The sequence below is a fragment of the Pyrus communis genome, chromosome 11 (assembly GCF_963583255.1).
Source record: "Pyrus communis chromosome 11, drPyrComm1.1, whole genome shotgun sequence".
NCBI classification, from domain to species: Eukaryota; Viridiplantae; Streptophyta; class Magnoliopsida; order Rosales; family Rosaceae; genus Pyrus; species Pyrus communis.
This window is the reverse complement of record NC_084813.1, coordinates 19490750-19504304: the sequence shown is the minus strand read 5'-3', so window position 1 is coordinate 19504304 and position 13555 is coordinate 19490750. Positions and strand designations below refer to the sequence as shown.

The window sequence follows — 13555 nt, the reverse complement described above, 5'->3', positions numbered from 1 at the left end:
AGAATCAGAATATGGGATGGCTTATTAATGGGGTCCCTAACTGGGTAAACCCTTAAACGTTTCACACTAACAAATCAACAGTAATTTCAGGTACAAAAAGAAAATAACAGAATAATGGGGAAAAAAATGAATAAAAAAAAAAAGCATTCCCTGAGCATAACCAATTGCCAGAGATGTTACAGATGAAAACTCTAGGAAAGAAAAAGAATATATATATCAGTCTATCTTTTCTGTTTTTTTTTTTCGTTTTCGCGTTTTGGGTATCGTAGCCTCACCGGAGATGCATGACACACGTCTGACTATATCCCGCAATCTGATTTTACATCTCACTCAAAAGACCGAAACAAAAAACCTAAAATCGGTAACTCAAAACTCAAAGCATTAACACAAAATCCATCTTAACTTGTTCTATCCCTCTACTTTTACTTCTGCAAACAGGGCACTCCAGTTAGCTCTTCTTACTAACCAAATTTCTTTTACTGACATATATAAACCAGGGCGGTGTGCAAAATTCACAATTCACCTGCTTCACCAGATTATCTTCACCTACAATGTCGTGATATCAGAAACGAACGATGGATCCTAGGCAGCGATTCCTGAAAGAAAACAGTTGGAAAGAGGATTTTAAGCATCAGCAATTGGTATAGTTTCAGTTATATATACATATTTGTATTTCCGACAAGTTATCATCTATTCATCTAAGTTATCATCTATTCATCTATCTGAGAACAAGATATAGCATAAAGGTTAATGTATAATGTTACCAACAGGTTCAATTGACGATGACGAATTCATGGAAATCACTTTGCACTCAGATATTGATTACAAAAGCCGTGTGGTGAGTAGCAATTAGCCAACTCAAGGGCAAAGCTAAAACTAGAAAGTTTGCCGACAGAGAGCTTATGCTAACAACATGTTTCACATTTTAGAATTGTTGCAACATTCCAGTTTAACAAGCAATATGCCACCGTTATAATCTAAAGAGTGATCGTTCAAAGGTGGCAAGACTCTATAACAATCTGACCTCAAATTTGAAGAGACAATATGGATCACGAAATGAGATAACAATGATTCACTAAATTTCCTATCCCCCTCTTTTTCTGTTAGTTACGTATCTTTGACAAATGCATCCAGAGACAGAAAACCGTACGTATTGCCAAATTATATCTTCCCTCTCCACTTCAGAACCCTACTTAGTGCATTGTATTTCTTAAACTAACAAACTCAGAAAGGTTATGTAAAGGTCGAGAGAAAATAAATATTATATTTTCAGTTCAACAAAAAAAAATATACATATATTTTTCCAGAGAGAATCATATTTTAACCAGAGACTCAAAAAACTTAATTTTAGATTTCTTTAGATTTCTACATTTCTCTCAGTATCTTCCTTGATTGAATTAAAAGAAATAACAAGCATAAAACTCGGACAACTGTTAAGCAGTATACTTAAGAACGAACTGCCTTGAAGATGAAACTATGAAAACAAAGCCACTATTTCACTAGTAAATATATTCTAGATTAGTGAACAACGAATCAACTTAATTTGTGAAAAGCACATACTGGATCTCCGGAAGGACAACGTCAAGAGCTTCATAAAACAAGAAGGATCTACTTGATATTTCAACCATTAAGGGAATGTGATTGCACGATCTATAGTCTAAAAGAAAAAAAATAATTCATATACTTTTCTTTTCTGTGACCCAAAACACATGCGCCAACAGATAAGATGAGAGAGCTCATTCAAAAATCTAGAATGGCCAATCAACAAGAAACAACGTTAAATTCTGCCACAAAAAACATGAAAGCAAACAAACACAAGAGAAATTGATGAAAGCTGCCTAATCTTCCTATCAGAAACAAAAGAGCAGAAGTTTCTTTGGAATCACGACTGATGAAACACCTACCAACACTATAATACAAAATAAAATATGGCTGATTGTCTCATCAACCCTGAACAGTCGATACACATTTGGGACAATTGTCTCCCTAATTCCCAAGAGATCAATGATCGTATCTAGTTAAGTAGCGAAGAAGCTCATTGTCCAGCTACAACTTCTACCAACACCAAACAAAAGCCAACTAAAATTGTTTCACCAGTAACATTGAAAGCCTTTTGCTTTTATCTCAAAGTTCCAGTTTTTCTACTCCTCAACTGAACCCGCATAAAAGCTAATAAGCCTAGGACTCCAAAGCAATACACTCAACACAAAAAGCTGGCTTCAAAAGAGTCTTTAAGGATGATGTGATATAGGAAAGTAAAAGCTGCATCTCTGTGGTAACAAATTTATCAGCTTGTATCAATTATAAAGGCTATAAATGAAGAATTGCGTGGAAAATAATCTAGGGACTAAACAAGAAGCAAAGAACCACAGAGGTACTTAGTGTAACAATCACAAGGTAGCATGTGGTGTCATGTGAGCAGCCATTGAGGAACAAAATGCACTGCACTCAATGTAACCAACAGGATAAAGGACTTCAAAAGTTCAGCTTGATGAACTGGGATGAGCATAACAATCAGATAAGAAATATCATGTTTCACTGGATCTATTGAATTACTACTAGACCAGTCACAAAACACAATACGCAGCGCAACCAGGAGCTTAACAAGAGCTTTTCCCATTCCAATTTTTTTCGTTAACATAGACCATAACACAGAAAACCTACAAATTTAGGATCAAATCCTGTGTTTGACTGTCCCTAAATAAATTACAATAAAGTTCCCTATCTTCCAAAAAAAATTAAAACTACAAAACATACCAAAAAAATAGATGAAAAACAGAAGTTGCATAAGATATTAATTAAGTGGCGCTAACCTGTGTTTGACTGTCTCTTATTAACACTATAACCACCAACATAACCAGGAGAACTCATAGCTGAAACATCAGAAGCTGCGCCGCCAAGCCCATAACCAAAAGGAACAGACCCATCTCGCTCAGAATTTGATGATCTCCAAGTAGGGTCTCCATAAACTGAATTACTACTGTAAAAGTCAGCCAAGGACCCATCGAAACCACCACCATTTGATGCAGCAAGTGAAGATGTAGGGGCCACACTTGCACCACTGTTTCTTCCATACCCTCCAGTCCCCAGACCGTAACTGTTATCCCCAACTGTATAACCAAGGTTCCTGCTATTGTTAGAAACATTATTTCCACCACCTTGAGCCGGCATTGCTGAAGAAGCCCAATTAGCTCCAGTATTTCCAAATGTACTTCCTCCAATGGTCCCACTTCCTGATCTGATGTAAGCATTAGAATTTGTGGAGTTAAGACCACCACCCCCATCCCCCCATAAGTTTCGAGTCTCTGAGCTGAAAAATGAAGATGTGTTTCCTCCATTACCGCCATCATACCCAATGGGATTGCTAAACCTACTTGAATTATTGACATAATAAGGACTCAATCCACCCCGTCCATAGTTCAAATTATTACTATTATTATTATTATTATTATTATTATTATAATTTGCATTCCCTCCAAAACCTAGGCTCAACCCTGGCTCATAATTCATACCCATTCCATAACCAGAACCAAATGGAGGAAATCCACTACGACCACCAGCAACTGGACTGAATCTACCAAGTCCATAGCCTCCACCTGTATTTGGAGTATACCCCTGAGTGTAGCCATTAAGGAAGCTACTAACCCTACTCAGACCGTAGTTGAATCCACCAATAGGGCTGCGACTGGGGCCAGGCGACAACTCTTTGGGAACTGCACGCTTGACCTCAACCATCTTCCCGTTCAGTTCATGAAATGTCTTAAGTAAAACCTTGTCCACTGCCTCTTCTGAATCATAAGTGATGAATCCAAAGCCTCTCGGTCTGTGGGTGTGGTGATCATACATCACCACAACATCTGTGATTGTCCCAAACTGCTCAAAGTACTTCTTGAAGTCACTCTCTGTGACAGTGGATGCTAAACCTCCAACGAAAATTTTTCTTGTGCGGCCTGGACCTGGAGAACCATGGATGCTGCCACTGCTTCTTCCCAATATGTTTTGGTCATCCCTTGGAACAGCCTTTTTGGCCTCAACCTGAGAATAGAGAACACATCGGTAAAAATGAAGATGAAATGATACAAGCATTGCAAATTAATTGATCAGCTCAGAATAATACAGCAATGTGTTAAAAAAACTGACAGAAGGAAAGATAAAAGAATGAGAAGCATGATTTACTGTTGCTGAATTTGAAATTTAGTGGAACATAGAACCACAGTAAAAATGAATTCCTGCAATTACAATTTCAGACCTGTAACTCCTATAAGAAAATGAAATTTCCTTTACATTTTGAGCGATTCAAAACTAAAAACATAATGATGAAACACAGTGAACCTAAGAATGTAACTGATGGCTAAAACTGGTTTCAACCAAAAGGAAGTAGTTTGCTTACCATCCTTCCATCAATGTTGTGCTTCTCCATTATGACGCTGTCCGCAACTGCTGGGTCAGAAAAAACAACAAAACCAAAACCACGAGCACGGCCTGTGGTCCGATCTTTCATGATCACTGCTTCCACCACCTCCCCAAAACTACTGAAATACTCTTTTAGACGCCCTTCATTTGTATCCCAAGATATGCCGCCAATAAACAACTTACCACTATCGGATTGCATTTTTTCCTACAAGCCAAAAGTACTACATCAACTCAAGCTTTGAGAAAATCCACAAATGCAAATCACACAATCCACCTCAAAGCAAAAACACAAACTTTATCGAAATTTCAAACCCAATTGGAAAATGAAGGATTCAACAGATGATCCAATAGAATTCTATTTTAAAAACAGAAGCTAAAGGTATTCCAGCACAATGAGATGCAAACAATTATCTAATCCAATCTCACAGCAACACCAGTAGCTCAAATAAAAATCTCTCCTTTATCCACAATAAACACCAACTTAATCGAAATCAAATGCGGATTAATATAAACAACAATCCAAAGTAGAAAGACCAGTACCTTGCTATGAAATATTGCAAAAGCGCAGATTGTAATCCGATTCGGAAACAAGTAATCCCGGATTCAATTCAGAAACAACCGATCCTGCACTGATCAAATACTGAACCGCAATTTAGCACACCTGGAAGAAGGGACAGAAAATATCAATCAGAAAAAATCAGCTGGATCCAAATCCACATACCCAATTCAGAAAAAGATCAAAAATCAAAAACGCAAATCAGATTATCATCATACCCACCGATTAAACAAAAACCCAGATGCCAAACCTCGAAGAAAACTAAGATCTGAGAGGAGGCACTCTAGGAATAAGAACAGAGGGCATGTTCAACCTCCTCTCTATATATGCCCCCTCCAACCTTTGTATTTGTTCTTTCAATGGTGGTATTTGATTACCAAATACAAATTCAGTTACCAAACAGATGGGTGAGAGATTAAAAAAATGTATATTTCTAGAGAGAGAAACAGAAGCTGTAGAGAGAGAAAGATAAGGTGCTTGGAGGGTCTGGTGAGGAATATATAGCCTCTCTGTAAATTGGGAAGATGAAGATTTTCACCTTCTTTTTCTATTTTTTAACTTTTTTTTAGGCTTTTTTCCTGAATTTCTCAGTGAAAAATTTGAAATTTTGGGAAGTGGGTAGTAAGAAATTTACCCAAAAAACAAAATTTAATCAGATATAAAGTCGTAGAGATTTGGTAATGAAGAATGTCTGATCTGATACAAAAGGAAGAGGATCACTTTGTGGCTTTGTCCCTCCCGTTCATTCCTTTTATACTTAATGGGAAAACACCTCCATTGTAAGGTTTTACACATAACCTGCGCGGTGCCGTATGAAATTTAAACCCACGTCCAAGTGGGCCCAATGCCATACTAGCCGTTGATTTTGATGACTTTTGCTTGATCTACTTTCATCTTCATTTTGTTTAATTTACATACTTTACCCTTTTCTTTTCTTTTCTTATGGTAAATTTTTTTCTTTTCTTTTTTCTATAGAGTTGTGATTCTTATTAAGTATATGAGTTTTGAGTGCCACTAAAACCAAGAAAAAAATTTGGGTGTATTTTATTATTACTTAACTTACTTTTTTTATCCATCGTAAAAGAAAAAACGACAGCGTGCAATAGACATCTCATCTTTTAGAAACATTGTTGAGATCTGACGTTCTAACTCATCTAACTCGAATTGCCTTTTGCTTTCTTGAATCTACTTTAGTTGGTGTTTAGACATCGTATTCTCTATGCCAATACAATCTCAGAGTTTTTGTTCTCACATGATCTTTGTGTGACATGAGATTTAGCATTCCTATTGATTTTTGCAATCTTGCGATTTCAGGTGAACTAGACTTTTAACGAAGGATTTGAAGTCTTCTTATTGCTTCGCAATTAGTCATGTAATATTTTTCAAAACTCGTTTGTAAAAACCCATTTAGAATTGACCTGTTTATAAATATCTTTGTAACGTCCTTTATTTAGTGAATGACATATCCTCCATTTTTCAAAAGTGAATGGGGGTATAAGTCACTCGTCTAAACACTATTCACTAAATAGAGAAATTGGCCTAAGGGTTTGATTCCCATCCTTGTAAAAAAAAATAAAAATAAACTGTGGCAAAGAAAAATACTTGTGTTTATTTTGCTTTTCAGATACTAATTTTAAACTAATACATGCAAAATTAAACTTGTAATGCAATCAAGATACTAATTTTTTTTTACTACACATTGGTAACATAGTAATTTCCCTTTCGTGCAATCAAAATACCTCATGAGGCGTTAACGTACTCTTAACTCTTGGGTCAAATGGTACACCAAAACATAGCATGTTGCTACAAAAATGCATCCATGAAAGTTTGAACTCTTGATTGAAAATTTCAAATGTTTGCTCTTTTAATTTCTACTAAAATTTTTACAATTTTTATGTAAGATGTTTATAGGGGAAAGTACTTGGAAAACCCAAATATTATATGAAACAAATAATTGATGACTTGAAATTTGGCCACGAATGGATTTGCCTTTTGTAATAGGATAGTGATATTCGCATATTCATTTTTAATTTTTACATATCTCTCTTAATTTTTTATTGTTGGATCGAATAAATTGAAGAAGATCAATGACATTATATAAGGGTGTGTGAAAGATAAATTTAGTGTATGAATAACACTATCCTTGTAATATAAGGCAATTAGAAGTTGCTACAAAATGCTTGCGGCTAGTTGATGCGATTGGAGAGGCATTTGTCGGTTGGAGGCGTGAAAGCTTGCAGATCCGGTTGGTTACCTATAGCAGAGGCGGTGGACGAAGAAGATTAGGGTTTCTTTTGTTCTTTTAGGTTCTTTTTTTTTTCAGCTTCATTGCCCCATTTGTGCTTGTACTAAATGGCCCCTTTGTGCTTGTACTTAGTTGGCCTTGGGCTTTGATTTGGGATCCAATTTTGCTTTGTGTTAATCTTGTAACTGAGCCTCTTGGGTATTTGCTCTTTGTACTTTATGGTTGTTGCCCTTGAATATTATTTCCAGTTTACCAAAAAAAAAAAAAAAAAAAGAAACAAACGAGTTCAAACAGTACCACCACCCATGTATTTCTTTAAGCAATATATTTGAAGAGAAGAATTTTCTACTAAAGCAATCAATTAAAATGTATTTAACTATTGAGTTTTGCCAAACATTAATTTTGCCAAAAAAATTACAAGTCAAACATTAATATAAAATTTAGCTATAATGTGTACATTTAATATAATTACCATTTCAACGGCCAGATGATGAGATTGTGTTAAATACATATATCCAGTGAATTATATATGACCGTCATATAATAATTATATATTTAATATAATTTTTAATACATCGATATATTTATCCTAAAGAAGAAAAAAATTATTACTAAATTGTAGTACTAAGTTACAAATGTTTGAACTTTTTGAATCAAAACATAAGAATAATAGTTCACAATCACAACTTAAAACGAAACCACGACATGTCTAAAGGGTTTGTCAACCAAAACGAGAAATATGACCACCTTTGTTTACCATTTGTTAATAATAATAAAAAAAAACATTGTTTTTTCTTCTTTTTATCAAGGGGACATTCAATGACGAACCACGATTATTCACCCTTTTTAGGCTTAGAGGAGGTTGAGAATTGCACCTTACCAGTGGCTACGATCAAGTAGATTCACTAAACCACTTGTAGTGGTTAATAAAAGAACATTATTGACCATTACAAATTTACCATCTAATTCCCTTTCTAAGAAAAAAGGACTTAAAAAAAATTATTATTGAGAGGGGAAAGGGTTTGAAACTATTATAATAATTAAAGGAAGGTGAAACTTTGGAACCTGAGATGCATGGATAGAAACTTAACCCGTAGAATATTAGACCACATGCATGGGGAGTTTGTTCTCCTTCTAAGAAAAAAGGACTGTAATGTAATATCGTTTAAAGTTGCAACAAGTAAAAAGGACTTCATAATCTTTATGAATGAATGGTAAAACCTATTGGTTAATCGCTTTGGCAACATTAAATCAATTGCATAATGTAACCAACCTAGTTGCAGTGGTGGATTCAGGAATTGTTTATTGGATGAGCAAGGTATAAGTTCTTGTTGGCGGGAGGGGCTTAGGCTAAGGCTTAAAATAGTTCCGTTGTCATTCGATCTTGACTCTTATTAAACTACTCATACAACAAGAGTTAGGACCAAATAACAATCAAACAATTCAAAGGTACCCTTGCAAATTAAGGACTAGAAACATATAGTAAAGTTTGCAACCCTTGTACTCATAATTCTCACCAACTGAAATTAATTAGGAAGAAAACATAACAACAAAACGAATGATATCTTGGGATGATACGGTTCTTCTCATTGGGATGTTTACCAACTCCAACTGACTTAAGATTTTTTTTTTTTTTATGACATATGTTACTCTACCGACAATTTGCATGCCTATGGAGCCATATTCACACTACATTTATGGTTTTTTTTTTTTTTTTTTTGAGCAAACGATATTATTTACACTAAGGAGAGGAAGGTGAGCTTAGCCTCATAATGGGCTAGAAATAATGTTGTTCAAATTTGCCTTTGGCGAGAATCGAGCCCAAGACCTCTCAATTACAAGTGAAAAGGAATATCACTAGACCGTAGTACTAAGTGGTCACACTACATTTATGTTAATAAGCAAAGTTTAACTCGAAAATTAACCAATTTTATAAGAGTGGTGCAATCTACACACCTTTTTTTTTTTTTTTTTTTTTTATATCTCTCACACTTCGGTCAATTTCAACTGTTGAATCGAATGAATTGAAAAAAATGACAAAAATTAACAAGAAATGTGTGCATGAGATGTAAAAATAGATATGTAATGTGTGGATAGCACTGCCCTTTCATAAATAGATAAAGTAACCTCGAGTATCATATATCTAACAAAAATTGACATTCGTAAATTTCGCAAAGTGATCAATAAATATGACAATGAAGATTAATCTACGATGCTCTTACTGTTATTATATCTCAATATGTACTTTTTTACGCACGAGTGAGCGTTCTATCAGTCTAAACAATTGGATGATAAACAAATCGACAGGTCGGGTTGTTTAATTTACAACATTTCGATAATTAATGACATGTTAGAAGGTTTTTAAAATGAATCGTTCATATATCGATGTGTATTATTGTTGCAAGTTAAGCCTTTTTTTAACATAGTTTTGCAGGCATCAACTATATATGACAGAAATGTCGTCGAGTCCTCCTAGTTAATCCTTTTTTTAATTTGGTTCTCTTAACAAATATATATACCCAGTAGTATGAGTCTATGAGAGATTATGGGGTGGGTAGGCTTGCTACATGTAACATCTCACTCAACGAACACCTCCTTATGCGTAAGCCGTAAATGTAAAACAGCCTAATTCGAGACTTTCTCTGATGCTACACAAACTTACTTGTCTATACATGCACATGTCAATTGTCACACGCGCTAGTCATTAAATTGGTAAATCTTTTGGATGATATTCACATTTGGAATATATGATTAGCAATTAGCATATATTTCTTCTTGTTCTAGCTGGCGCTGAACCTCAACCCTCCAGTCATGCATTTCTCACGTGTACGTTTGTTCACTTTGTACCATTTTTCAGTACTTGACTGTACTACCCTTGTCTCTTCCAAATATATACATTATATCTAGAGAATTATATCCACGATTCCTTTTGTTTTTAGGTGTTTACAATGGAGGGCTAGCATGGTCGATCATCTCATATCCAGGGGTATTAATACTTCATTCTCAGTAAGGATGAAAGTCTTTCTTCTTCACTAAGTAACGTGATATCATGTTTACTATACAAACGTCATAATTAAAACCGTTCATTTTCTATATAATCATCTTAGTGGAAAGTCTTTCTTCTTCTCCATATATAGTACGACATCGTTTCATTATTATAGTTGGTGCATGTGCTGATCATGGATAGAGTCGGCATCATGCAGTCACATGCAACGTTTAATATTATTTATTTACTAGGGTTTCTTTCTGTAGTTCAAAAGAGGAATCGATGCCTGCCTTGCTCCCTTCATTCTAATCATCCGGTCATCTTCTTACTACTTTTTAGGTTTCCCTTTCCTTAAATTTTCATAGAGATAGAGGACATACGTGGTAAGATTAACAATGTATGTTTGAAAATTGAAACTCAATGATGGAACAAAAGTTTAACCCTAAAACACATCAAACAATACTTTAAATAAAACTAGTTGGTGACATGGGTGTAACTATATTGGTTACAACATATATGTTCTCCTTATGCACTTGAGTTCAAATCTCCGTTCTTGTAGTTTAAATTAGTTAGTTGATAACGTGGACATAATTACATTGGTTAGAGCAGATATGCTCTCCTTATGCACCTGAGTTCAAATCTCCGTCCTTACAGTTTAAATTAATTTAAGCTAGAACATCGGTAAAGTATTATTTATACTAGAAAAATGTTACATGCTAAACATCGTTGGAAGTTAAACTGTGGAGAAAAATAAGTGAAATATGTTTGAAAAAGAGGGGATTATCTGGAAATAAAATCACCATACAACCCATCAATATCAAATATATTTTAAGAACAATTAGCAACCAAGAAAACGTTCCCACAATTTCCAAAGGAAAAGTGGTAGGCATGCAAGTTTGTGAGACTAAAAACATGATAATATAATTAGGTTATGTGTTGGAAAACAATAACTTTACATTCTCCATACTACTAAATTACTACATTTCACGAAAAAGCTTTCCTTCATCATCAACCGATGAAAACTTGTTCTAGAAAAAGCACTCCCGCAACATCACGGAGAAAATCAATGAATTAATAGTTTTTTATATTCACTTTTAACAAGATTTAATCCAATAATTTATTTTTAAAACGTCCATATTCACAAATCCAATAATTAAGAAACTCACTTGTGTAGAAATTTGGTATGATTTTTCATTTTTTGTCACGACGTTAATGTAAATTATAAATTAAATTAAGTTAAGATTTTCGAGTATGCATATAGATGCGGAAATACAATAAACAACCAATACGTAAAAATTATAATCGTGTTTTATGTCAAAAATGCATATTAGATGGGTATTTGCATTATATAAAGCTTTTAAGGGAAATGATTCTTATTTTTTTTTTATAAAAAATAGGGATTAGTTGTTGGGTCCACACCACATTGAACTTTAACGATCCGAACCGTTTATTTTTCAAGTTGCACCTCATAGATCACCCTTACACAATATTAGCCAAATCGGAAATATAAGACATCTAATTGTGTTAAAAAAAATTAACGAATACTTTGTTATATAAGAAACAATAAAACTTTATCTTGATAATTAAATAAGAAAATGGTTTCGGATTAAATTGGGTTTTTTCAAAGATGATCTATGAATCGAGACTTACAAAATAGACAGTTCGGATCGTTGAAGTTCATATGAGACAACCCGTTTTTCCTTTAAAACCCATAATCAATTATCACCCATCACGGTAATAAGAAATTGTTCTCGTAATTTAACCAATAATATTGTTTACAGAAAATAATATATGTTAAACATACATATAATATGAACCGTATCATGTGGACCACCTTAAAATGTTAAAAATATTCTTACAGTTAAAAACACAAGAAGTTGTCTTCGCGGAGCAACCTTAATAAGTACAAAACATTATTTTGTCGTGAAAAATTGTCAAATATCGAAGTGGAAAGTAGACCATTGTTTTGCCTAAGTTCGTCGTTCCAATTACTTCGTGTAAATTTGGGAAAAAAAAAAAAAAAAAAAAAAAAAAACCTTTGTGTAAAAGTTTGTGAAACGACACATTTTTCATCTGTCATCTGTCTCTTCACATTGTAGATAAGAATAGCACCCCGACCTCCCTATCTGCATACGCATTGGAATTTAATGATTTTAATGGGTAATGGTCAAGATATGAATAATGCGATTGAGTAAAGTTATCAAACTATTATTTTGTTAGACTTAATTAGCATGTCCTTATGTTACGTAAAAGTTTGTGAAATGAAAATTTTTGAATCATTCAACTTCATGGAGATTGATTGAATATATGCGTGGCGAAAAAAAAAATTTAATAGGGTTTTCATTGGTAATAGTTTATGAAATTGACCAAAGTCATTATTTTAATCTCTCAATTTTAAAATCAATCAACGTTGTCCTCTCTAAATGAACCACCGCACATCAATTTAGTCATTCCATTTAAATTTTGCCAAGTGTTCTGTTAATGTGCTGATTAGGCACACATAAAGGGTCTATAAGTCCAACAATATGTTATCACATTTATACAAACTTGACATATTTTATACGGAAGGACTAAATGGATGTGTGGTGGCCAATTTTAGGGATGAAATTGATTGATTTTGAAATTAAAGTACCAAAACGAGGATTTTGGTCAATTTCAAAAACTATTAGTGATAAAAATCCTCTGTAAATGAATACATTTCGAGGGTAAAAACAAATATAGCAAGGGTAATATTTTTTACAACTAGATGAAATTGAGCATGAAATATGAAAAGCAAGTGGTCATTTACTATGGTGGTGGAAAAAAGTTGAGCCATTGCATGATGGTTTGGATTTGAACATCTTCGATGGTTAATCTAACAACATTTATTTATTTTTATTTTTTTGAGAAAAAGTAATCCACACTTTAATCATACGCTTTAGTTGGAGAAATGAGAGAAAAAGAGAGGGAGTTTTTAAGTTTGAAACTTTTAAATAGGTTGTTTGAAATGAGAGGTTTTTCAATGAACATTAGACATTACGCCATATATTATTATATCGTTATATAAGTGAAGAAAAATTATTTTAGTATCCTCTACTTGTACAAGGACAAATAACAGGTGTCCGTGTCTCGTACACACTGAAAAACCGCAAAAAAGTAATCACGGATTCAATTCAGAAACAACCAATCCGGTTCAAAAACAATTTATTCCTCTTTTTGTATACTTTTCCGGGTCAAAAACCGCAATTTTCTTTTCATTTGGGTCCCAAAAAAAAAAAATCATAATTTCCTAAATTCCCAATTTCCATCTAAACTTAATTTACCTCCAAACCAAATTTTTTTAATTTTCCCTCCAAATCTTTTAACAAGTCAAATC

At 33.9% G+C, this 13555-nt stretch overlaps 1 protein-coding gene across 1 annotated transcript; it reads right to left on the bottom strand.

Annotated features, from left to right (window-relative positions):
• Positions 1–226: 226 nt before the first annotated feature.
• Positions 227–5676, bottom strand: LOC137708461 (heterogeneous nuclear ribonucleoprotein 1-like). Its single transcript, XM_068447545.1, has 5 exons — positions 5192–5676; positions 4954–5074; positions 4391–4618; positions 2814–4035; positions 227–596 (listed from the first exon to the last, which is right to left on the bottom strand). Exons 3-5 carry the CDS (start codon positions 4610–4612, stop codon positions 583–585), a joined length of 1458 nt encoding a protein of 485 aa, XP_068303646.1. The 5' UTR covers positions 4613–4618; positions 4954–5074; positions 5192–5676; the 3' UTR covers positions 227–582.
• Positions 5677–13555: the final 7879 nt, after the last annotated feature.